Source organism: Chiloscyllium plagiosum, chromosome 23, assembly GCF_004010195.1.
Source record: "Chiloscyllium plagiosum isolate BGI_BamShark_2017 chromosome 23, ASM401019v2, whole genome shotgun sequence".
Taxonomy (NCBI): domain Eukaryota; kingdom Metazoa; phylum Chordata; class Chondrichthyes; order Orectolobiformes; family Hemiscylliidae; genus Chiloscyllium; species Chiloscyllium plagiosum.
This window is the reverse complement of record NC_057732.1, coordinates 44,470,974-44,498,579: the sequence shown is the minus strand read 5'-3', so window position 1 is coordinate 44,498,579 and position 27,606 is coordinate 44,470,974. Positions and strand designations below refer to the sequence as shown.

The 27,606-nt window shown below is 43.9% G+C and overlaps 1 protein-coding gene across 5 annotated transcripts in view; it reads right to left on the bottom strand.

Annotated features, from left to right (window-relative positions):
- Positions 1-1,921: 1,921 nt before the first annotated feature.
- LOC122561833 overlaps positions 1,922-27,606 on the bottom strand; it is a 62,845-nt gene continuing 37,160 nt past the window's right edge. For 3 of the 5 annotated variants that reach the window (XM_043714056.1, XM_043714054.1, XM_043714051.1), the window contains 4 exons: positions 22,243-22,446; positions 17,069-17,184; positions 15,032-15,150; positions 4,594-5,621 (listed from right to left, as the gene is read on the bottom strand). In XM_043714056.1, the coding sequence (XP_043569991.1) occupies positions 5,461-5,621; positions 15,032-15,150; positions 17,069-17,184; positions 22,243-22,446 (600 nt within the window). In that variant the 3' untranslated portion in view covers positions 4,594-5,460. Of the gene's footprint in view, positions 2,040-4,593; positions 5,622-15,031; positions 15,151-17,068; positions 17,185-22,242; positions 22,447-27,606 lie in introns of those variants that run through there. The other 2 variants (XM_043714052.1, XM_043714055.1) reach the window with 2 other exon arrangements.

Genomic DNA, 27,606 nt, shown 5'->3' with positions numbered 1-27,606 from the left:
CTGCCGCTTCCAGTTGTTAGTTTCAGCTGTCCGCTGTAGTGGCCTGTATATTGGGTCCAGGTCGATGTGTTTGTTGCTGGGGTTTGTGGATGAGTGCCATGCTTCTCGGAATTCCCTGGCTGTTCTTTGTTTGGCTTGCCCTATAATGGTAGTGTTGTCCCAGTCGAATTCATGTTGCTTGTCGTCTGTGTGTGTGGCTACTAGGGATAGCTGGGACAACACTACCATTATAGGGCAAGCGAAACAAAGAACAGCCAGGGAATTCCTAGAAGCATGGCACTCATCCACAAACTCCATCAACAAACACATCGACCTGGACCCAATATACCGGCCACTACAGCGGACAGCTAAAACTGACAACCGGAAGCGGCAGGGACAGGCCACTATAAATGCCGGAGGAAACACCACAGAAGCGCTTCACAGGAGGCTCCCAATCACTGAGGATGTCACCGAGACAGGGGACAAAACGTTTGCAACAAAAACTTCCAGCTCGGCGAACAGAACCACAGCAACAAGCACCCGAGCTACAAATCTTCTCACAAACTTTCAACTATTCAACCTTTCCCTACATCTCAAATCCTCCATCCCTGGCAACATCCTTGTAAATCTTTTCTGATCCATTTCAAGTTTCACAACATCCTTCCGATAGGAAGAACATAATTGCACACATTATTCCAACAGTGGCCTAACCAACGTCCTGTACAGCTGCAACATGACCTCCCAACTCCTATACTCAATGCTCAGACCAATAAAGGAAAGCATACCAAATGCTTTCTTCACTATTCTATCTACCTGTGACACTACTTTAAAGGAGGTATGAACCTGCACTCCAAAGTCTCTTCATTCAGCAACGCTCCCTAGGACCTTACCATTAAGTGTTTAAGTCCTGCTAAGATTTGCTTTCCCAATATGCAGCACCTCGCATTTATCTAAATTAAACTCCATCTGCCATTCAGACCATTGGCATAATTTTGTTTTTGTTGCCCTCTGTTGGTCTTTGTAAGCTTCCCAATCCTCTCGTTTCCTACTGTTCTTTGCTACTTTATATGCTTTCTCTGTTGCTTTGATGCCATCCCTGACTTCCCTAGTCAGCCATGGTTGCCTCATCCTCCCTGAACCAAGCTTCTTTTTCCTCAGGCTGAATCTCTGCTGTGTCTCCTAAATTAATCCAGAAAACTCCTGTCATTGCTGTTCTACTGTCTTTCCTGCTAGGACCCTCTCCCAGTCAATTCTCCCCAGCTCCTCCCTCATGCCTCTGTAGTTCCCTTTATTCAGCTGCAATAATACTGTTACCTCTGACTTCTTCAATTTCATAGTTTGCCTACTTAGAATAATGTTTTTAATCTTCTACCTTATGGATGTGAGTTATTTCCAGTGATCCAACTGCCTTTAGTAAAGCTACGCTTCACATTACATTGCACCCAACATGAACTCCTAGATCAGATGCTCACACACTTGTGGCTGTGGATGGCTATGTTAAAGGTTGTGCTTTTGATCTTACCTAGGTGTCCATGTCCCAGTGATCATTCTCAACGTCGAGCCCAAGACTGTAAAGCTGCTGGGATCTTTAGGTCTTGTAGGTTCTGAATTCAACAATTGTTTCTGCTGGCACTGTTTTGTTTAAGGCAGATGACACTTACTCACCTGCAGAATGACTTCAGAAATCTCAGCTCCTCAGTTCAGAACAGAGAACTGCAGAGATGTACAGAAACCACTGAATACTCAGATTCTAAAATGAAAAATGGAAATACACTGTAGACTTGTAAATATCAGCAAATGGAATTGAGAGATTTAGGTCTTGGGTCAGAACTGACGTAATCTGTACTAAACAGGAAAAAAAAGGATTTTAAAACCTCCAGTTGCCTTTTCCAAATTTCTGAATGAACCAGACAGAAACAAATAAAAGTGTTGCAAATGCTGCTTTTATTTCTTCCTGGACCAGATTTACATTACAATTTATTATGACCTCCGGCATGCATCCAGACCCTCACTGATGGAAATCACGACAGTGTCTTCCAGATTGCATTCCTTGGATTTCTCTGCAAGCAAACAATTAAAAAGGGACAATTAAGAATTTTGTACACGTGGTAATAATTCACCTGATTAACTGAAAATAATTCATTTTTCAGTTGATTCAATTGATATGCGAAAGCAGAAAATAATTGGAACGTTTACCTGTCATAAATTCCACCCTGACATTTCTTTGAAATGCTAGTCAGCACATGGAAATTGGAAGAGTTACCGATGAGCAAACTGGGCACATCCCAGAGCCAGAACTTAGATCATCTAACATTTACCCAAGGAACTTCAAAACAAAAGATCAGAAGTCTTTGAGAAATGTCAATATGAAGTGCATTCAACACGTGTATATTATATATCATTTTTGGTTGATAGGGTTATTGTAATGAGGCTTGTTTTTATCCCGTGTATATAAAAACCAAAGCTGAAGATGATAACATTATATGAAAAGGATCCAACAGTATTTGCTCAATTTGCTACCCCCTCACCATCCCAGCATACTATCCCAGACAGTTTGCAAACATGTTAGAGGAATCATTCTAAATACAGTATCTCCATTTTAAAAAATAGATTTTTCAGAATGACATAAGCTGAAAATTTTCAAATTGCGAATTTGTTATTACAATGAATGCTACTTTTTATGATGTTGCTGGAAATGGTGACTTTGTACACTTTTCACTGTACTCATGTATCCCTGCACTTGAGGCGTGACAACAAAACCTAATTCTAATTTATAACGCAGCATTATTTGATAAATGCTCTCTCTTACATCTTACTATGGATACACACGCTACAGCTTGCACTCTAAACAGATCAAGAGTTTGAAAATACCCTTCCTCATTTGACCACGAGGAGGGGCACAAGAGTGTGACAAACTTTCATAAATCTGGAAGCAAAGACAAGCACAGCAGACAGAGCAGATTTCACTATTCATTTTTATTCTCATCTTTATGTTTCTTCCTCCAATTTATATTAATTAGTGTTGAAAAGATACAGTGTATGAACATTTGACCCATTCAAATGACATTCCATCACCCATTCTAATGTAGTTCCTCTAAACATATTCAAGTCAGGGTCCCTATATTTCTGATTTTCTATACGTCTCTTCTTTCTTCTGTTCTTAGTGGTCTTTATTGGAGTTTTTAGCTTATTTCCTTTTTGCCCAGCTCTCCTGAGAGCACAGATTCAGCCAAGGGTATTGGACCACACAAGTTGCCAACCAATCCTGTCTACTGGGGAGGGAAGGGAGATCAATTCAATTTACAAATGCACTCCATTCAATTTGTATTACTGGCAGAAATAGATATTAGGAGATCAATATCATAAGGAGTAGGAGGTCATTGAGGGAACCCTGGACTTGCCTGTGCAATGACTGAAGCCATTGTGAAAGTGGTGCTGGCACTGTTTTGTTTAAGACAGATGACACTCACTCACTTGCAGAATGACTTCAGAAATCTCAGCTCCTCACAGTTCAGAACAGAGAACTGCAGAGATGTACAGAAACCATTGAATACTCAGATTCCAAAATGAAAAATGGAAATACACTGTAGACTTGTAAATATCAGCAGATGGAATTGAGAGATTTAGGTCTTGGGTCAGAACTGATGTAAGGAACTGATCAAAAGTCATGCCCACCATATCTGTGCAATAAGGATATAATATGTACAAGGGTTAGTTGCTGGCTTTATTAAAGCTCTGCTGTTGGTATCCTAATTTGCACAAAATCTGACATGACCTCTTGGGCTGATGGTGTTTACTGATCTGGGGTGGCACAGTGGCTTAGTGGTTAGCACTATGGCCTCACAGAGCCAGGGACCTGGGTTTGATTCCAGCCTCAGGCAACTGTCTGTGTGGAGTTTGCATGTTCTCTCCATGTCTGTGTGAGTTTCCTCCCACAATCCAAAGATGTGCAGGTTAGGTGAATTGGCCAAGCCAAGTTGCCCATAGTGTTCAGGGATGTGTACGTTAGGGGTAAATGTAGAGGAATGGGTTTGGGTGGGATACTCTTTGGAAGGTCGGTGTGGACTTGTTGGGCTGAAGGGCCTGTTTCCATGCTGTAGGGATTCTTTTAAAAGCCATCTCCATTCAACTCTGCAAATGTTTAAGAATGTGAATTGCGTTGACAAAGAAGCACAGTTACAGGTTTGCCAACACAGGTTATAAAGGCTAATGAGTTGTTGAACCCATTACATTGTGCCAATGAATACTTGCTGTTACTTGTCAATCTCCTGTCCTTTCTTTGCTTCGACCTGTCCTACCAGAAGATCATTCCTTCTCAATTTGCATTAATGGTCATTACAAGCTCTACAATGTATTTCCAAGGAACTGTCTACATTTCTTTCAGAATTTCCAAAGTTTACCACACAGCACAACATATCCACAGTCACTGGGAACAATGTCCCAAATTACCAGTTAATTGATGAAATTAATAATGTAATCAAATAAGTGTGAATATTTCACCTCAAAACATAAATTGTTTGGCTTAGCAGACAATAGAGTTCCATAGTTAGACAATACAAATATTTCAGTAATTATCATACCATTTTTGATACTTTAATAAAATACTCTTCCATCCAAATATACAAATGTTATAAACACTCCAACATACATACAAAAAATGGTAGTCATAAAATGGTAAATACATATTACATGGTACATACGCTTGCACCATACAAACATGAACATTATACATACATAAAAGTGTTACATTGCATGAAATGGTTGTGTTCATGTGGTTTTATGAGAACAACACAATCACTAGGCACGAACCATGAAAAATCCATCATAATCAGACAAACCACATGCTTACTACTTCAAATTAGTCACTGTGATTATTTACAAGAGGTCAATGGAGTCTTATCCATCCTTTTTGCAAATTTTGTGCTTCCCAAGCTGAGGGATATCAGTGTTAGCAAATTGAACATGTTAGTGTTGCAATTGCCCACCATCAGCAGGCAACACTTTCAGGCTGGTTGTAGGTAGTACTGCTGGTTGGGCAGCAATGTTATTACACACCTCTGGAGCAGGTGGGTCTTGAACCTGGGTCTCTCTATCCAGGGGTAGGGACACTACCACTGCAACACCAGAGCCCTGCAAATAATGGGTGTTCCTTCTTGCCTTTTTGGTAAACCTCCAGAATTAGTTGTAATAATAAGCAGCAGTTTTATGTCATGGACCATTGGGATGGGGCTGCACTTTCACAGTGGGCCTTTATGCTTACAAAGGTTGCAGTGTCATTCTGTGCCACCTGAAGTCTGATCCTTGAGGCAATCGACAGGATACTAACTCTGTTCCTCACCTTTTCAACAGGACTTTATTAGAAATTAGCCCGGCAGTATCCAGATGGACAGAATGGGCTTATAACTGATTCACACTGACAGTGTCTTGTGGGGACATGAATTAAGCAACACTGCTATCCCTCCTCTGGTTTACTAGTTAAGATCAGACTGATCCTGCTGATACTTCACTGACCACGTTGAAAATTCTCTTGCCTGAAACTGTATGTTGACATTTTCTGAGAGCATGCCCTAGCTGGGGCTCCCACAATATGGCTTGGAAATTTGTCTCTCTCTTTGGCAATTCAGGAGACCAGGCTTTCAAACCTGGAACAGAGTGAAATAAGAATCAGGACCAGATTGTGTACTCTGAACTTGCACACAAATGGCTTTCATTTAGCCTAACCATCCACAAGACAAAAAAAACATTGAATATTTAAGCTTAGACGACATTGACCCTTCAATTGTGTTTCAGCTTCAGAAAATCTTTTGGGCAGAATCAGTCATTTCTGTGAAGCAGATCTTAGCTCACAAATACCATTAGACTGATGAATCACAAAATGTTCCAGAGTATAGCTGCAATGTGGGAACTGACATCAGCATTCCAACTTTAGTTCAAATTCTCTTAAGAAACAAATCAAAAACTGGGTTTCAAAAGTGTCTTCTACCTCCTGATGTTTTTCGGTGTATCCTATTCTGATACTTTATATTTTCTCAGATTTTTTTTTATTTCAAGGTTCTCCTGTCTTCCTGCATTACACCAGCTTGGGGGCTGGGATCCATGCTGTAGTCCAGATGGAACTATGCTCAGCCAACTCAGTATTGCACGTGGAGTGAACTGTAACCAGTCTGCTGGACAAAACTGCACTGATCCCATTGTACTTGGACTGTTACCATGGAGTTCTAATAGCCAACATCAACAACTTATAGGTGTGTAAGGCAGCACAGTGGCTCAGTGGTTAGTACTGCTGCCGCACGGCCCCAGAGACCCGGATTTGATTCCAGCCTTGGGTGACTGTGTGGAGTTTGTACATTCTCCCTGTGTCTGCGTGGGTTTCCTCCCACAGTCCAAAGATGTGCAGATTAGGTGAATTGACCATGCTAAATTGCCGATAGTGTTCAGAGATGTGTACAAAGTTAAAAATCACACAACACCAGGTTATAGTCCAACAGGTTTAATTGGAAGCACTAGCTTTCGGAGCGACGCTCCTTCATTAGGTGGTAGTCTAACCTGTTGGACTATAACCTGGTGTTGTGTGATTTTTAACTTTGTACACCCCAGTCCAACACCGGCATCTCCAAATCAGAGATGTGTAAGTTAGGTGCATTAGTCAGGGGTAAATGTCGAGTAATAGGGGAGGCGAATGGGCCTGGGTAGGTTACTGTTCGGAGGATCAGTGTGGACCTATTAGGCCAAATGGTTTGCTTCCACATGGTAGGGATTCTATGATTATCAAGTACCTGGTTAGGTGGGCTTCCTGAACTGAATTGCTTTTGTTAGGAGAATTCAAGGTGAAACTAAATTGCTGGAAGTAAGTTTTCTTCCCAGATCACAGGTATTTTTGGCTTTGAGAAAAGTCCTGGAATCACTAGAAACTGGTGAAAGAGATGGGTCATCCAGTAAGAAACCAGGTATTGCCAGTGGAGTTTACTATTGCTATCAGACATCCCGCCACTGCTAAGCCAATAGGCAAATATCCAGCTCGGAACCAAATTTCTCCAATTTCTCCATTCTCAAACTTATTTTCAGTCTATTGGCATAATTACACCTTTTCCAAAGTGAACCATAATGAGAATCATCAATGTACTTAGATTATTGAATTAATGACCAAATGTTTCCACAGTAGAATGAACACCAGGCATATATGACAAACCATTGATTACAGTGAAAAAAAAGTACAGTGCAAATCACTAACACAGTGAAAGATGGAATTCTAATAAACAGCAACACTCAAACTGATGGAGCATGAACTCAGTACTTCAACGAATGCTGAACTGTTTCAAGCGATATATTCGATAACCTCATTTATTATCATAAGCCATGTACAACATATATCCTGATAATGTATGTCTGCAGGACTTTGGAAACATACACAGCGATGATTAGTGCATCAATAATAGCTTATGCATGACTTATAAACATAATCTACTGAAGATCAATATTCTTTCAAAGTCTTTCTTAAAACGGAATCCTGCATTTTCCAGAGTCAGCAAAGTAAAGCTTTCAGGCAAAACTGAGGACTGTAGAGACTGGAGATTAGGGTTGAGAGTGTGGTTCTGGAAAAGCACAGCAGGTCAGGCAGCATCCGACGAGCAGGAGAATCGCCATTAAGGGCAAAAGCCCTTCATCAGGAATGAGGCTGGGAGTGGAGAGATAAATGGAAGTACGGTGGGGCTGAGGGGAAGGTAGCTGAGAGTGCAGGGGGGGGGTGGGGGCGGAGGGGAAATGAAGAAACTGGTGAAATCCACATTGATGCTGTGTGTTTGGATCTTCCTCTAGGTGTCGGGTGGTGAGGGAGTGGTGATGGAGGAGGTCCAGGACCTGCATGTCCTCGGAGGAGTGGGAGGGGGAGTTGAAGTGTTCAGCCACGGGGTGGTGGGGTTGGTTGGTGCGGGTGTCCCGGAGATGTTCTCTGAAGTGCTCTGCGAGTAGGCATCCTGTCTCCCCAATGCAGAGGAGACTGCATCGCGACCAAGGGATACAGTAAATGACATGTGTGGAACTGCAGGTGAAACATTGATGGATGTGGGGCCTTGGATGGACGAGAGGGGTGGAGGTTTGGGCACAGGTTGTGCAATTCCTGCGGTGGCAGGGGATTGTGCCAGGAGGGGAGGATGGGTCATGACCAGGGCCTCCAAGCCCTCCGTTTCTTCTCCTCCCAACACCCTACCAGTCCCCTTCCACTGACACACTTACTTGTTTGGCTGAATTGGACTTCACCATCAATAATTTCTCCTTTGAGGTCTCCCACTTCCTCCAGATGAAAAGAGTAGCCATGGGCACCCGCATAGGCCCCAGCTAGGCCTGTTTCTTTGTCAGTTACATAGAACAGTCTATCTTCTGTAGTTACACCAGCATCATTCCCCAAGTTTTCCTCCACTACATTGATGACCACCTCATGCTCCCACAAGGAGGTTGAAAAGTTCATCAACTTCACCAACACATTCCACCCTGACCTTAAATTCACCTGGACCATCTCAGATATCTCCCTTCCCTTCCTGGACTTCTCCACCTCCAACAACAGTGACCGACTCAACACTGACATGTTCTACAAACCCACCAACTCCCACAGCTACCTGGATGATACCTCCTCCCACCCTGCCTCCAGTAAAAATGATATCCCTTATTCCCAATTCCTCCGCCGCATCTGCTCCCAGGAGGATCAGTTCCACCACAGAACACACCAGATGGCCTTCTTTTCAGACAATAATTTACCCTCCCACATGGTTGATGATGCCCTTCAGCACATCTCTTCCACTTCCCATACCTCCAGCCTCGACCTCCACCCCTCCAACCACAACAAGGACAGAACTCCCCTCGTCCTCACCTTCCACCCCACTGACCTCCGTATACATCGCATCATCCTTTGCCATTTCCGCCACCTACAAATGGACCCCACCAGAGACTTATTTCCCTCCTCACCCCAATCCACTTTCCGTAAAGACCATTCTCTCCCTGAGTCCCATGTCAGGTCCACACCCCCCATCAACACATCCTCCCATCCCGCCACCTTCCCCTGCCACCGCAGGAATTGCAAAACCTGCGCCCACACCTCCACCCCTCACCTCTGTCCAAAGCCCCAAAGGAGCCTTCCACATCCATCCAAGTTTACCTGCACATCCACACATGTCATTTATTATATCCGTTGCTCCCGATGTGGTCTCCTCTACATTGGGGAGACTGGACGCCTCCTAGCAGAGCGCTTCAGAGAACATCTCCGGGACACCTCCACCAACCAATCCAACCCATCCACACATGTCATTTATTATATCCGTTGTTCCCGATGTGGTCTCCTCCTAGCAGAGCGCTTCAGAGAACATCTCCGGGACACCTCCACCAACCAATCCAACCGCTCGTGGCTGAACACTTTAAATCCCCTTCCTCTCCTCCAAGGACATGCAGGTCCTGGGCCTCCTCCATCGCCACTCCCGAACCACCCTACGCCTGGAGGAAGAAAGCTTCATCTTCCATCTTGGGACCCTCCAACCCTATGGCATCAATGTGGATTTCACCAGTTTCCTCATTTTCCCTCACCCCACCGTATCCCAGTTCCAGCCCTCCAACTCAGCACCACCCTCATGACCTACCCTACCTGTCCATCTTCTTTCCCACCTATCCACTCTACCCTCCTCTCCAACCTATCACCATTATCCCACTTCCATCCACCTATTGCACTCTCAGCTACCTTCCCCTAGTGCCACCACCTTACCCTTTATCTCTCCACCCCCCTCGGCTCACAGCCTCATTCCTGATGAAGGGCTTTTGCCTGAAACGTCGATTCTCCTGCTCCTCGGATGCTGCCTGACCTGCTGTGCTTTTCCAGCACCACACTCTCGAAAGTAAACCTCTTGTCCACAGATGCCTATAGGATATTTCTTCGAAGTTGTATACTTAAAATTACAACAAAAGAGGAAGAGGAACATTCGAAACAAGAGAAAATGTGGTCAAGGAAAGTGAAGACCAAGGAAACACAACATGGGTTGAACTTCTAGATAGGAGATCCTGACATATACGAAAGATTAATGCTCCCTCATATTGGGCCATTCAGGGGATTAAAGGGTAAATCGATGTTAACAAGTATTCTGTTGCTCCAGAGTGTTCCATTTCATTCCCCAACTGTTGTGTATGCATGAGTTGAACTTTACATATCAGAAGCTGAGGACTTGGGAAAAACTGGAAAGTGGATGCAACCATTTCCACTGAGAGGTATAGCTTTGGCATAATGTAGGAGCAACTCTGATGAGGAGTCAGTTCGACTCGAAACACTAGTTTGCTCTCTCTACATGGAAGCTGCCTGACCCGCTATGATCTCCAGCATTTGTTGTTTTCAGTACAGTTTTGACATGTTTTGGGACCAACTATTTATGGTTTTTTCTCTTGCTATTGATGTAAGATGCACACTCTGGAAACTCCACCACAGTTCACCTCCAACAGGACATCATGCTGCCATTCAAACATCCACAGACTTAATGAAATTCATATTGATCATCGTATCCAAGCATCTAAATCTAATCTAATCTAAGTAAACTAATCCTACTTCGCTAAAACAAAAAGTGGGTGGCACAGTGGTTAGTACTGCTGCCTCACAGCGCCAGAGACCTGGATTCAATTCCCGCCTCAGGCGACTGTCTGTGTGGAGTTTGCACATTCTCCCCGTGTCTGCGTGGGTTTCCTCCGGGTGCTCCGGTTTCCTCCCACAGTCCAAAATGTGCAGGTTAGGTGAATTGGCCATGCTAAATTGCCTGTAGTGTTAGGTGAAGGGGTAAATGGATGGGTATGGGTGGGTTGCGTTTCGGCGGTTTGGTGTGGACTTGTTGGGCGGAAGGGTCTGTTTCCACACTGTAAGTAATCTAAATCTAAATCATTCTCCAGTGTGAAGATGGATAGTCCATTCCACCTCCTGGACTGACTTCCCTCCAAATGCCTTTCAAAGCTCTTCTCATGGGTGATGCCTGAAATCTGTGAAGAAAAACTGTATAATAGCCCCAAGTCCCATGCTTTGTGAACTTCGTGGTTAATAATTAAAGTGTTACATTTGTATTGTTGTTGCTGTATGGGTTGACTACCCAGTTAAATCTGATGATAGATGGAAATGTGTTGCTGGAAAAGCGCAGCAGGTCAGGCAGCATCTAGGGAACAGGAGAATCGACGTTTCGGGCATTAGCCCTTCTTCAGGAATCAGAAAGGGCTAATGCCCGAAACGTCGATTCTCCTGTTCCCTAGATGCTGCCTGATCTGCTGCGCTTTTCCAGCAACACATTTCCATCTCTGATCTCCAGCATCTGCAGACCTCACTTTCTCCTTAAATCTGATGATACTCCAGTATTTCCTGTGGTCCTGCATGTACGTTTTGAGATTAAAAAGCTACCTTTCTGGCGATTATCCTGCTGATAACTGAGCCACACATAACAGAAGTGAACTTGGTTCCATTCCCAGCCTGCTATCTGATTGGATTAGAGGCATGATTAGGGTATTGTTATATCCCTTGTAACTGGGTTTAATCATCCAGATTTATAGTGGAAATGGCAGAGTTCCTGAAAACCATCTGCCAAGCCTTGATGTAAGTGTGTGGTCACCAGAATGGAACAGGATCCTGTTTGATCCTGATCCTCATCTTTCCCAATCAGGAACAGCTTGTCAAAATTCACATCCATAGATTGTACATGAAGAGTGGCAGCTTGGCTGAGTTATTATTAGGCATCTGATGCTTGAGGGAACGCACTTCAGCCAGAAGCACATGAAAATTTTTTTAAAATAAGAGAATAAAAACAAAATCATACAATATTTGAATAGGAAGGGATATGGGCCAAATGCTGGCAAATGAGACTAGATTAATTTCAGATATCTGTACGGCATGTACATGTTGGACTGGTCTGTTTCCTTTCCATGCTGTACATCTCTATGACTCTATATTGAAGACATAACTTTGTTAACTATGTACTTGTTTACTTACCATAAATTATTATTTATAGCTCCCAGCAGGCATGGGTTTGATGGACCAAATGGCCTTTCTCTGTACCACAATGACCCTATATTTCGATTAATTTTGTCACGAGCAACGGCTGGATGAGTTCTTCTTCCTGGTTCTGAGCCACTTGTTGAAAGTGAGTGTGAACAGGCAGTAAAGGGGCAGAGACCCATTACACCAGATCTCCCTCTGTTTAGTACTCCATCAATTTTCAGTGGGTTTTGTACTAACCCTGAGTACAGCCTTGAGTTTACAATTAACTACATTAGCAATGCTTTTGAATACACTGTACAGTTTTGTGCCACAGTGCGTGTTACCTGGCCAGCCATTTAACTAGCAGTCTATCATTAATAGGGTATGCTGTTTCTCTGATAGCGAGGTTTGTAGCAACAATTTGAGGCTATTTTTGAATTTACTACAACAACAACAAAAACAGAAATTGCTGAAAATATTTCTGCTTTTGCTTCTGATTTACACCATCCACAGTTCCTCCGGTTTTTATTCTGAATTTACTTCCTGTTTCTTATTTAAAGTTCTTTTTGTTTCCACTTTGTAGGTCGTGTACCTTTCTGCCATATATGTTGGCTATTTATTTTTCAATGTCCACAACAGGAGGCCAATAAGTGTCCCCTGTAAGTACCCCCTTTCACTTCTGTTGCTTTGGAGGAGCAGATCCAGCTGTCTCCCCCATTACCCCCAATGTATAGTCACTGCAGGTAATTCAGCAATAGAGGATACAGCTCTGCATTTGGATATTCCTACACACATGTTGCTGGATATGTAAAGGTAAAGTCACCATAATTTTACTGGACTATAGGGACGTTTGCTCATTAGAGAGACGACTGGTGGTGGTTAAACTGAGGGTCACCATGCCTCAGGCAAAGCCAGAGGCTGAGAAGAGTTCAGCTGCTGAGGGATTTGAACACATGCTGTTGGCTTCCTTTTGTATTGCAAACCAGCCATCCAGCCAACTGAGCTAACCAACCCCCCTGCTCAATACAGAACACTACCCATAAATGCATGTAGGAAGACACTAAAAGGTGAAGAGGCAGTGACTGCAGATCCTTCACTTCAGTCAGCCTCCAGGCATTCTGCAGGCTGTGCATTATTTCTGAGAGTAGAATTATTTAATACCAACTCTGTTTTGCCGCCCATCAAACAGGGGTGGTCGCTCCATCATTTGCCAAAAGGTTCAATATCCAACCTATACATTTATTGATCCAACCTTGCTTTGGCAGACACTTCCTTACCCAAACATCTGCTGTCGTCATCAGAATGTACATGCGAAATACGAGCAGCTTTTGGAAAGCCCATTAAAATTTTCATTTTGATCTGCAGCAATGTTTTTTTATAAATTTACCCTATCTACCAATAATGAGGCTGCTTACATCAAACTTCCTGCTCCCCAAACACTGGTATTTTCCCAGCATGAGGTCCACACCGTAGATCAACTGCTATATGTAAACAGAGCTTGCAAATAATGGAAGGTATTCTTTTAACAGTCAGGTGGATCTGCTACATTATTGTTCAGGCAGGTTTTCAGAGTACTGTCCTCTAAGGCCCGTTTCCAAACTGTAAGGAATCTCATCTAATTGCAGGTGGACTCAGACTATCAAACCAGAAGAGTTAAAAGAGTAAGTAGCCACTCAATTTAGTTTGGAATCTAATACCTTACTCTTGTGAAATCACTTCCAAGTCAACATTAGTTTGAATACTTCCTTATTTGCATGTTTCTGCCTTCATAATTTATATTTAAGTAATATTTTACTATTTTGTCCTGCAGATATTTTAGCATGTCTCTGTTGTTAACGCTAACCTATATTCAGGTTAGGTTGTAAAATTGAGCATAACAATTTAACTTAAAGACTAATTCAATAATTATGCCCTTTAACTGTGTATTAATTTGAGGACTATATTACTGCTTTATCACTCAAGTCTCCCCTTCACAATACCCTTGAACACAGCAAATGGAAGCTTGCTAAATTCACCTTCCTCTGGGTTAGAAAATGATTTTCAGTATGAATTGAGCTGCTAGAATTTTCCTAGATTTGTTTTAATTCACTCATGGGAATGTTGGCATTGCTGGCTGGGCCAGCATTTATTTCCCATCCTCGTTGCCCTCGGATACAACTGAGCGGAGCAGTTTGCTAGGCCATTTCAGAGGGCAGTTAAGAGTCCGCCACATTGCTGTGGGTTTGGAGTCACATGTAGGTCAGACCAGCTGTGGACAGCATTCCTTCCCTAAAGGACCTTATTGAATTCGATGGGTTTTTACAACAGTTGACAATGGCTTCATGGTCAACATTAAAGATTTAACTCCGGAAATGAGATTATTTACATATGAAATCTGCTTTTCACCTGAATTCATTTGTTCTTGCAATTTGTTTGGAAATTATAGCAGCAGCAATACTCACAAGCAATATAAATTTGCACCTTGGTGTTATTGCTCAGAATTAATTGGAATAACAACAAGAAAATATCTCTTGTTCATTCAAGACTCATGGATCTCAAACACCAACTGTCATGACCAGAAGAAATAAGAAAAGGAGTGGGCCATTCAGCCCCTCAAACCTGCCTCTGCCTTTCAACAGTACCATGGCTGACCCAACATCCCTCATGTCCACTCTCTAGCATTTTCACTGTAACCCTTGATTCTCCTTCTCAGCCTTAAGATATGCACAAGGACTCCACCCTGACAGCTCTCTTTGGAAAGGAGTTCCAAAGACTCTCAATCCTCTGAGAGAAGAAATTCCTCTCTTAAATTGGCACCCTTGTATTCTGAGACTCCCCCATCAGGAGAACTATCCTCCCAGTATTTACCCTGTCAAGCCCCTCAAGAATCTGATTTGTTTCAATCAAGCCCCAGAAGAGTCCTATATGGTTCAAAATCATTGGTGACAGCCTGCGTGTTGGCAGGACCATATTTAAAATACATATGATTCACTCTCTTTTACTGTTGTGAATGTCCAATATTAATAAGAACTATTGGCCTTATTATTAGTGCTATTATTCTAAGACTTTAAGATAATTTTTGGCTTTTGGCATTACTTGGCTTCATTGGTGGCACTTTGGAACTCAGGATGTACGATGGTTTCACAACTTTCTTAAAGTCCTTCCTCAATAAATTGGAAGCTGATTCCTTCTTTGAAGGTTTAGTTACCACAGCCCTGAAATTTAAGAAGAAGTTTGTTACATAATACATCACCTCATCAACAGGCCGTCAAAAGGGTCAGCATCTTTCTAATCAAAGAAATGTCATCCAATGTGACTGATATTCTGAATTTGGAGATGCAGTTGTTGGACTGGAATGTACAAAGTTAAAAACCACACAACACTAGGTTATAGTCCAACAGGTTTAATTGGAAGCACACCAATCTGGTGTTGTGTGATTTTTAACTTGATATTCTGAAAGCTTTCTAACTGTGTGGTGACTGAAATGTCAGCTCATTGTTCACAAGTAAGTGGCATAATTTTAAGGTGAGAGGAGAAAGATTTAAAAGGGAGCTGAGGGACAATGTTTTCACACAGAGGGTGATTCGTACATGGAATGAACTACCCGAGGAAGTGGTCGATGCAGCTATAGTTACAACATTTAAAACACATATAGACAGGTACATGAATAGGAGAGAGCTATTGGCTAAATGTAAGCAAATGGGACTAGTTTAATTTGGGAAACTTAGTCAAGTTGGACTGAAGGGTTTGTTTGCGTGCTGTATGACTCCATATTTTTAAAAAAATGAGTTAAACAGTTGTTCTTATAGGAATGCACTATTTCATATGCCACGGATATATAAACATTAAAGTACAATGCGACTTTAACTATCCCATTATAAATTTAACCCATGATTGGTTGCGAATCGTGGATGCAGCATCACAATGAATAAGAAATGACAACATTTCTTATTTTGCCAGCGCACTACCATCAATGCTTGTCGAAAGAAGTCACCTTTTCTTTTGCTGTAATTTTCCACAAGTTCTGGGTGTTGCCAGCAGTGTGCCAATCCCTAACTATCATTGAACTGAATGGTTTGTTAGGGTGTTCACAGAGGGAAGTCAAGAGTCGACCATATTGCTGTGGGTCTGGGCTCCAGACAAAGGAAAGATGACAGGATATTAGTGAATCTTGATAGATTTTCACAATTGATATTAGCTTTGTGGTCACCATCCAGATTTTTAAACTGAATTTAAATTCCACCAGCTGCTATGCCCCAGAGTATTGGATTGCTAAAATAAACAAAAGTAGAAATTGCTGGAAAAAGTCAAGTCTTGCAGCATCTATGGAGAGTGAACAATGTTAACACTTCGAGTCCAGTGACCCATCTTCAGAAGTCTGAATTATTAGTCACCATACCACTGGCCGTCTTTTTATTAATCTAGACTCAGCTTTCTTTTTGGTTTATCCAGGTGTTGATTCATGAAATAGCATTATTCATGATCCACAGAACTGCTCTGAGTAACCATCGTCTTTATGTTACAGTCTCACTGTGGGAATATTAGCTCTGGCACTGAGTTAGCTGTCGACGTAGTCTGGTGACTCTGATGAAGAGTCACTGGACTCAAAATGCTAATAGAATGCAGAACAATACAGCACAGAATAGGCCCTTCGGCCCTCGATGTTGCGCCTACCTGTGAACTATTCTCAGCTCATCCCCCTACACTATCCAATCATCATCCAAGGATTGTTTAAATCTCCCTAATGTGGCTGAGTTACCTACATTAGCAGGTAGGGCATTCCACGCCCTTACCACTCTGCGTAAAGAACCTGCCTCTGACATCTGTCTTAAATCTATCACCCCTCAATTTGTAGCTACGCCCCCTCGTACAAACTGACATCATCATCCTAGGAAAAAGACTTTCACTGTCCACCCTATCAAATCCTCTGATCATCTTGCATGTCTCAGTCAAAATCCCCTCTTAGCCTTCTTCTTTCCAACGAGAACAGACCTAAGTCACTCAGCCTTTCCTCATAAGACCTTCAAATCGTAACTCTGCTTTCTGCCCACAGATGCTGCCGGACCTGCTGAGTTTTATCAGCAGTCTCTGTTTTTGTTTCAGATCTCCAGCAGCTCTTTGATTAATACTGACTTTTCTCGCAGGGTTCCCCGCTCCTCCTGCCTGAGGCTTCTTGAATTATCAGCAGATGGCTGTTGGAGTTGTTGCAGTGGGGGCAGGATTATTTGTTTTCTCACTGGGTATTTAATCTGTGGAGACAAAAGAAGTTCTGATGCTGAGGTACAATTAATCTTTACAACTGCATAAAACATGGTGTCCGGAACAGAAGTGCATCACAGCAACTTTCAACCTTTAACTACAACCAGAGGTGTTACACAGAACCTTCTGAGGTGTCTGATCAACCATTGCTCACTGTTTGTGACAATGTTACGGTAAAACCGGCACCTTTATTGCTGAAGGTAAAATAAGCACCAGACATTTTTAGCCTTAAAAAGCAACAAAATTATTGTGCTGTAAAAAGTTTTGCATTTACCCAGCATCTCTTGCAAACCCAAAAGTGCGTTATAGTCAATAAAGGAGATTGGGAGGTCATGTTGTGGCTGTACAGGATGTTAGTTAGGCCACTTTTGGAATACTGCATTCAATTCTGGTCTCCCTGCTATAGAAAGGGTGTTGTGAAACATGAAAGGGTTAAGAAAGATTTGCAAGGATGTTGCCAGGGTTGGAGGGTTTGAGCTATAGGACAAGGCTGAATAGACTGGGGTGATTTTCTTTGGAGCATTGGAGGCTGGGCGGGGGGTGACCTGACAGAGGTTTTTAAAATCATGAGGGGCGTGGATAGGGTGAATAGTCAAGGTCTTTTCCACAGGGTACAGGAGTCCAGAACTAGAGGGCATAGGTTTAGGGTGAGAGGGGAAAGATTTAAAAGGGACCTAAGGGGCAACATTTTCAAACAGAGGGTGGTACGTGTATGGAATGAGCTGCCAGAGGAAGTGGTGGAGGCTGGTACAATTGCAACATTTAAAAGGCATATGGATGGGTATATGAGTAGGAAGGGTTTAGAGAGATACGGACCAAATGTTGGCAAATTGAACTAGATTAATTTAGGATATCTGGTCAGTATGGATGAGTTGGAAGTTCTGTTTCCGTACTGTTCATCTCTATCATGCTAGTGCTGTTGTAGTTGCAACAAAACAAACAGAGCAACTAAGCTGCATACAGCAAAGCTTTTACAAACAGTCATCCAACATCGCCTGGATAGTTCTTCTTTAAAACAGTGCCATGGGATCATGGCTGTTCACCTGAGAGGATAGATGGAGCCTCAGCCAAAAGGCAGCATCTCTGTCAACGCAGCACTCCTTCATTAATGCACAGTGATTATCAGCCTGGATTATGTGTGAAACTCCCTGTTGTGGGGAAAGGGGATGGGGAAGTTTCGACACAACCACTCGGCTCAGGTAAAAACAATGACTGCAGATGCTGGAAACCAGATTCTGGATTAGTGGTGCTGGAAGAGCACAGCAGTTCAGGCAGCATCCAAGGAGCAGCGAAATCGACATTTCGGACAAAGCCCTTCATCAGGATTAAAAGGGCTGAGTGTGCTCCCCACTGAACCACAATCTCATGAGCAAGAGTGGATCTCCTTTTATGGTAAAGCTTGTGCTAAATTAGGTTTTGCAACTTGCGAAACTCTGTGCACATTGTAGAGTATTGCCTCCTGTTCTCACCTACCCTGCCTTTTAAAAAGGCACCAAATGCCATTATGAGCTGAAATTCAGATCATTCAGAGTCTATGCAGGGATATACTAGTTACAAGTTTCAGACTAATTTTTGCAGTGTAGTTTCTAAATAGGCATTTAGCTTCGTGTTGAAGTCTTTCCAGTAAGTGCTGAGGGCTCTGTATCAAATATCAACACCGTCTTTCCAAGTGTGTGAAAGCATTTTAGTGACTGAATTCTGTCCAGTGGGGGAGCTTAACAAAGTCGTAGGAGGAAAGGCTTAACTGGTTTTTCCCTCGGGTCACCCAGGCATGCTCAGCGCATCAGTCAATAGCAGCTGCAAACTTAAAAGAGGAATAGTTGCAGAGAACTCAATATATGCTGGGCGCTTTGATTTTGGGAGAAGGCAGGACAATGGGTTCATCAGCAGAATGTGTACACTAATGGCCGCAGTAGGAAAGTCTGTCCAAATCAACGGATTATCAGCTTTTGAAATGCTTCCTGGGAATGGAAAATATGTCAAGGCACAATGATGTAAGTAGGGCCAGCTCTTAGTGGGCAGCTATTTGTCATTTGCACCTTGCCTGAGCACTTGTGAGGAGTCTATATTAATTGAGCCTGCCTTCGGTGACCCAGGCTGATTTGCTGGCCCCAAATCTTCCCAGTGCATCAACCTCAGAAAGCATCATTTTCTCTGCAAGTCCCAATCTAATGAGGCACGTTGGGGGCTGAAGATGAGGCAAGTGTCAGATTAGACAGCTCCTACTTAGAATGGCAAAAGACATTTCTTCTGCTACTGCTAAGGAGATAGAGTTTTAAAAGCGAGAAGTCTTGTTATAACCGTATAGGTTGTTGGTGAGGCCACACCTGGACTACCTGCTCCAGTTTCGGTCCCTGTAGTTAAAAAGAATATCCTGACGCTGGAGGCTGTTCAAAAGAGCTTCACTTGTCTGATTCCTGGGATGAAGAGATTAATTTATCAAAAACAGCTAAACAGGTTAGGTCTTTATTCATTAGACTGGAGATGAATTTGCAGCGATCCTGTTGAAATGTACAAGATTCTGAAGGGCCCTGTCAAGGTTAGATGCTTCCAGTAGCAGGGGGAATCTCAAACTCGGGGACAGAGTTACAGAATATCTAAAACTGAGAAACAAGAGAATTTCCTTTCATGGGAGTAGTGGAAGTCTGGAATTCTGTAACCCTGAGAGTTGTGGAGGCTAGATCACAGGAAGTATTTAAAGAGGAAGATAGATTTTTGAAACATTAGGGAATTCATGGCTGTGCAAGAGGAGCTGAGGCCTGGTGTAGATCAGCCATTACCTTGTTAATGGGGTGACAGGCTTAAGGGGCCAAATGGCCTACTCCTGTTCCTGTTTCTTTTGTTCTCATGGACCTTCAGCCTGTGGATAGCTTTGGTTATGACAAAGAGGGACTCCTCAACCCCACACAACTTGTGGAAGTCTACTGTAAACTCCTGCATTAGGCTTAACCATAGTTCTTCTCAGTGTTGAGGAAGTTTGTAGCTGTTCAGCCGAGCTCCTATTGGAGATGCAGCAGGAGTCAACATGTCTTCTGAGCACATATGAGGGCTGTGCACTTGTTTTGAAATCCTGCAAAGAGCCCCTTTGTTTGGATGGAGTACCAGGCATTTCTCCTGCCTTGGGCCATTTGCACTTTCATGGGAGTCTTCAGAAACACAGAGCGACCTCCCAGCTCTTTGGCTGGGCCTTGTGCTGGAAGATCTGAGGATCTCTGAGAGTGCAGCACTGGAGAACTGAAAGGCTGGCTGTGTAAGATAATAAGTAAGTCCCACTATGCTAAGGAATAGTATATGCCATCAGTAATGCCTGCTGACATCTGGGCACACAGGCAATTAGGACTGAGTCAGCAGACTTATGGAAATGTTCTCTCCAACCTAACTCTTACACAGTTAACAAAAGATTCCTATTCACCTGTTTGAATATGGACCCCCTCTGTACAGTCTCAATACTCCTGTGATTTGTACCCTCCTTATTTCATGATAACACAAATCACAGTAGCTACTGTGAAAATGGACAAAATCACCTTTTAAATTTAATTATACTACAGACAACTCATGATCCAAAAAAAATGCAATTTTAGCAGATTGGACAGGCTGCCAAGAATAAAAGCTACAGATAAGATATAAAGTGGTAACAGGAAATTAATGTAAGAATAAGCCTCTCAACGTACATTCCCCAACTTATTCTAATGGATATTATTTACTCAGACTATAACAGCAATTTCAAATGTCGCAGTAAATTACAAGACAGAACAAGAAGTCGAGGGTGTGATTTTAAGCAGTATATATGCCTGTTCTGTTAACAAACATAGCCTGAGAGAATGACTCTTAAAATGTCTTTTGACTAATTTATTCAGACTATTTTATTTTGCTATTGAGAGACCAAGACTGATGAACAAGATCCTTGGTACAGAATGGCAATAGAGTTAAAAAGTAACAACATTGAGGTAGCTCATTGTTAATGTGGATAAAGAAAATTGGCATTCGCACAGAAACCAATGAATCATACTAATTGTTTTTCTGCCTGAGATGATGGAATTTAGTTCTGAGAACCTCAGTGTGATGCATTTTACTAGAAGAGGTAGAGACAATAGTATAGACTTAATAAGATAGTTCTAAAGAATGTGAAGGGACAGAGAACCTGATGATTTGTGTGACTACATCTTCGAAGACAGAAGGACATAATGAGACAGTACATTAGCAAAGGATGTCAGATCTTGCACTTCATAATTGGAAGTATTGAGAGCCTGAACAAAAGGCAATTATTGTGAACCAAAGCTCTAATCAGGCAACTAGTACTGCATCCAGTTTTGATCAACACTTTGGGAACAATGTAAGGGTCCTTGAGAAGGTGAAGGGGGGAGATTTAGATTAGATTAGATTACTTACAATGTGGAAACAGGCCCTTCAGCCCAACAAGTCCACACCGACTCGCCGAAGCGCACCCACCCATACCCCTACATTTACCCCTTCACCTAACACTACGGGCAATTTAGCATGGCCAATTCACCTGACCTGCACATCTTTGGACTGTGGGAGGAAACCAGAGCACCCGGAGGAAACCCACGCAGACACGGGGAGAATGTGCAAACTCCACACAGTCAGTTGCCTGAGGCGGGAGTTGAACCTGGGTCTCTGGCGCTGTGAGGCAGCAACGCTAACCACTGTGCCATCGTGCCACCCACTTTTTAAAATGCTAACCCAATCAGCAATGCCTACATCCCATCAATAAATGGAGATTGAGGGGTGTTTCAATAGAGGTACAATACTATGACACACTTATAGAAGGTAACATTGTTCTAAATACTGTGACCAATAATAGAAGAACCAGGGGACACATTTAATACTTTGGGTAAGAGATACAGGAGGATTTGAGGAAACACAGCATCGCACAGCTAGTGGTAATTATCTTGAACTCACTGTGTGATGGAAATGGAGATAGAGACAGTCATTAATTTCAAAAGGAATTTGACTGGGCATGAGAAAAATAAATGTCATTATCATATAGTAGCTTCTTTGCACGACTTTGCTGATAATACAACGGTTACCTTGGCTGAAGGTCTGCTGAGGAAGCGCATTGGGGAGTCTTTTCCATCCAGGTTATTGAGGTCAGGAATTGGATTATTGGCAATAAGAGCAGTGGCTTTCTCCTGATTGAGTTCAGATGCTCGGCTCATTAAGCCCAGCCTGTTTCTCAAATGCTGAACACACTTTTGAAACTGGGCTTGGTGCAGTTTCTGAAAATCCTCCTCCTGTTAAGATTGAAGGGGAGGAAAGTGGTTACTATTCATTTAATATTTCTGTGATTTACACTCCCGGAAATGTAAGTGAACAGGAAAGGAGGAACAGGATGAGGCTGTTCAGCCCCTTGAACCCATTCCGTCATTCCAGTTAACTGTGGCTGACTTGTATCTTATCTCTATTTAGACTCATCTGTTCTGCATATATTACAAGTCTATCAATATTAAGATTGGAGTTTTCAAATTTTAAGAAGCTCAACAGCTTTTCAATGGAGAAAATCCCAGATTTTCATTATTGAATGAAACAGTTCTTCAAGGACTCATCCTTCAAGAACTTGCTTTCGGCTTATGCCCCTTTTGTGTGATCTTCCTATCCAATTGATTCTTGCTTTGCTAACAAATGAAATGCTCATTAACTTTTACCACTTCAATTAGTTCACACTGTACATTTCTGCACTTGTGGGAATGTAAAATTAGTCTCGCTAACCTGCCCTCGTAAATTAACCCCTTTCATGCTGGGTCAGTCTGGTAAATCAGTGCTAATCCTCAACAAAGCTGATAATTCTCTGGATTCAGCCAATGAAACACTGCTTTCAGACTAAGATCTCCTGCATTGTCTGGAAGGTGATTTAACAATAACCTGCAAACTCTCCAGCCTGAGGTGAAGGTTGATCACTTTTCTGAGGTAGTTGCAGTGATTACACAAAGAATACAACTACAGAACAACCTCAATTAGCCCAACGAGGTGGGTGGGGAGTATTTCATTCGGATAACTGATTGATTGTTCAGATAATGGATAACATTTTTACGGGACCTTGTCATTTTGTTCGGATAATCCAAAATTTGAATAATTGACATTCGGATAATTGAGGTTATTCTATATACCCTAGTTATAAGGTCAGAGGAGAAGAGAAAAATATACTCTTTAGTATTTGTCACATTCTTGTGATGCTTATTTTATTTTGGCTGCCAGTTCTTGGAATCACAGAGTACAGCTGAAGACCATTTCAACCCATCCTGCCTGTAGGAGGCAGTAAGTTAGCCAAGGATGTCAGATCTCACATTTCATAGTTATAGATATTCAAGTGCCTGAGCAAAAGCAAGTTATTATGAACCTTTTACAAAGCTCTGACCAGGCCCCTAGTGCATCCAGTTTTGATCAACACACTTTGGGAAGAAGGTAAGGATCTTCAAGAAGGTGAGGGGAAGATTTACTGGAACATTTCCATGGAAAAGGGGTTTTAGCAACAATATTTGACTGGAGAAACCAGGCTTGTTCTCCTTAAAGCAATGGAGATTGAGGGGGGTTGAGAGAGCTCTCCAGTTACTTCCACTCCATTTGCTTTGCCAATTACGGGGAAAGGTAACTATCCAATTTTCCTTTGAATGTGACTCTATTATTCTGGTGACAGTCTTGGAGGAGGTTAATTAATGGAGAGAATTTGCTTGGGTCCAAGGTCTTCTTGAGGTAAATGTTTACATTAGGAGAAAGTAAGGAGTGCAGATGCTGTAAATCAGAGTCGAGAGTGTGGTGCAGGAAAAGCACAGCAGGTCAGGCAAAGCACAGTAGGTCAGGCAGCAACTGAGGAGCAGGAGAATCAATGTTTCAGGCATAAGCCCTTCATCAGGAAAGACTCGCCTGCTCCTAGGATGCTGCCTGACCTGCTGTTCTTTTCCAGCAACACACTCTCATAACTGTTTACATTCTATGAGCTATTGAAGTTAGAATGAGGCCTAGACATTTGAGATCTGTATAGAGACTCTCCATCATCATGTGATCTCTTAGATCACAGCTGAGTCAGTTACTATTTATATGTTCAAGTATTAACTGCTTATCAAATTGGCCACAAATTTTCCAATCATGGGTTGGAATCTACGTTTCGGATCTAAATCAGACAATGCATTAGTTCTGTACGATTTTCTTTGGGCACGACATCTGATGCAGGATTCATACCACCAGCCACTGAACAGCAAACCATACAGGGCACATTGGAGGGACTGTCACCATCACAGATGCTAAAGCAATAGCCATCATGTTTTAAATAAACACTGTTCCAAATGCCTCTTTGGCAAGCTAGGGAGAGAAGGCCAGTGTGCGCGGTGAGTGGATATGGGAGTTAAGTGGGCAGATGGGTATGTTAGGGGATAGGATGGCAAGGAAGTGGATTGTGAAGTAGGGTGACAAGTGGCCGGGTATGGATGCAAGGTAAGGTACCAGGTGAGTGAGCGGATGCGATGTCAGATTCGTGAACAAAGAGGTGGGACGACAGATTGACAGGCAAATTATAGGATGGCAAGAGGGTGGGTGGGGCACAGGATGGCAGGGGCGTGAGTTGGGTTGGACAGGTGAGTTAAGGAGGCAAGCTGTCAGCTGGGTGAGCATATAAAGTGCTAGGAGGGTAAGGAAGAAGGGAGGGAACCAGACGGGTGAGGGGGTAGGTTGCCAGGTGAGTGAAGGGGCGTGGTATCAAGTACGTGAATCAGCAGGTAGGATGGGAGAGATGGGGCATCATGGGGGGGGGGGGGGGGGGGGGGGGGGAATGGGCAATCAGGTTGAGTGCTTGGCCTAGGGTTGGGGAGATGGGGGGGCTCAGACAGCATGATTGGGGGTGGGGGTGCAGTTTTATGGCTGTCTGAGAGCAATTAAAATCTTCTCAGACTCTAATATTTCTTGCCTAACCATTATATTAAGTCAGAGCCCTCCAGAGTCTCGGACTGTGGGCTTTTTCACAGACATCTCAGCAATTATTGTATTACTGGTATGTAGGGACTTCGAGGTGTCCTGATGTTAATCTGACAGGGTACATCTGGTCTTCAATGATATGGAGACCAGACGTTCTGGGTAAGTGCATTTCCACAACAGCTACATCCTCACAGTTACAACTGAACTTGCCCTCATCATCCTTTTGGAGAGTATAAGGAAACCAACTGAGGAAGTAAGGTTATCCCAATCCCTGGATTAATTGTGAACAATTCCATGATGACTGAACATATTCAACTCACAAATGAAAATTTTATAGCAGTGCATCCACATGAAAAGAGTTCCGGCTGTCAAGTATTTAGCTCTCCTGCTTTTGACTGTATTGTTAATAATAAACCATTTCAGTTATAACACCGTTATCAGATCGTAATGTATGTTACAAGAGATAGAAGGACTCACTCCCAATGTTAGTAATGTCCAGCATTTGGCTCTCACAGAGACTGGCATCTGATACAAGTTGTTCTATAACTTTCAGAGAGCATATTTCCCAGCTCCCTGCACATTCCATTAATACAAGACCTCGCAGAGTGGTCTTTCTGAATGTAACAAGGCACCTCATTAGCACTGTTATAACATGTACGGTTGTGGCGAAAATGGCTGTGTAGTGATAATGTTATTACTAATAATAACTAGCATAAACACCAGGGAGCATGGGTTCAAATACCACCAGTTTAAGCTTGATTTATGAAGCATGATTCAGTAGTAATGACAGTTAACATTGACTCTTGCAAAAATCCATCTGGTCCATTAATTTATTTTTCCAAAATTCTGAAATAATAAGTGTTCTGGAGGAGTTCAAATGTAAACGTGGTTTCTTTCCCTCTCTCTCTGTGGATGCTGCCGGACCTGTTTATGACACTGGAGATTGAAGCAGATTTGCCTGTCGGAGATCCTCTGCTTCACCTGTTCTATTCCTTCCAATTTCTCTCTTTCTTTCTTCCTCTACCATCAGCTCTGGTGGCCAAGACTGGCACAAGCAGCAAGTCCCCATGCAGGAGCCCCGATACTGTGCGTGGGGTACCAGCCCCCAGGTCAGGGAGTGGGGAAACAGTCCCCGGGGCAGGGAGTGGGTAACAGCCCACGGGGCAGGGAGTGGGGTAAAAATCCGCGGGACAGGGAGTGGGGTAACAGGCCCCAGAGCAGGGAGTGGGGTAACAGTCCTCAGGGCAGGGAGTAGAGTAACAGTCCTGGAGCAGGGAGTGGGGTAAGAGCCCCCAGGGCAGGGAGTGGGGAAACAGTCCTTGGGCAGGGAGTGGGGAAACAGAGTGGGGTAACAGCCCTCGGGACAGGGAGTGGGGAAACAGTCCCCAGGGCAGGGAGTGGGGAAACAGCCCCCGGGACAGGGAGTGGGGTAACAGTCCCCAGAACAGAGAGTGGGGTAACAGCCCTCGGGACAGGGAGTGGGGAAACAGTCCCCAGGGCAGGGAGTGGGGAAACAGCCCCCGGGACAGGGAGTGGGGTAACAGTCCCCAGAACAGAGAGTGGGGTAACAGCCCTCGGGACAGGGAGTGGGGAAACAGTCCCCAGGGCAGGGAGTGGGGAAACAGCCCCCGGGACAGGGAGTGGGGTAACAGTCCCCAGAGCAGGGAGTGGGGTAACAGTCCTGGAGCAGGGAGTGGGGTAAATGCCCCCGGGACAGGGAGTGGGGTAACAGACCCCGGGGCAGGGAGTGGGGTAACAGCCCCTGGGGCAGGGAGTGGGGTAACAGTCCCGGAGCAGGGAGTGGGGTAACAGCCCCCAGGGCAGGGAGTGGGGAAACAGCCCCCAGGGCAGGGAGTGGGGAAACAGTCCCCAGAGCAGGGAGTGGGGTAACAGCCCACGGGGCAGGGAGTGGGATAACAGTCCACGGGGCAGGGAGTGGGGTAACAGTCCACGGGGCAGGGAGTGGGGTAACAGCCCCGGGGCAGGGAGTGGGGTAACAGTCCCCAGAGCAGGGAGTGGGGTAACAGTCCCCGGGGCAGGGAGTGGGGTAACAGTCCTCGGGGCAGGGAGTGGGGTAACAGTCCCCAGAACAGAGAGTGGGGTAACAGCCCTCGGGACAGGGAGTGGGGAAACAGTCCCCAGGGCAGGGAGTGGGGAAACAGCCCCCGGGACAGGGAGTGGGGTAACAGTCCCCAGAGCAGGGAGTGGGGTAACAGCCCCCGGGACAGGGAGTGGGGAAACAGTCCCCAGGGCAGGGAGTGGGGAAACAGCCCCCGGGACAGGGAGTGGGGTAACAGTCCCCAGAGCAGGGAGTGGGATAACAGCCCCCAGAGCAGGGAGTGGGGTAACAGTCCCGGAGCAGGGAGTGGGGTAACAGCCCTCAGGGCAGGGAGTGGGGAAACAGCCCCCGGGGCAGGGAGTGGGGTAAATGCCCCCGGGACAGGGAGTGGGGTAAATGCCCCCGGGACAGGGAGTGGGGTAACAGCCCC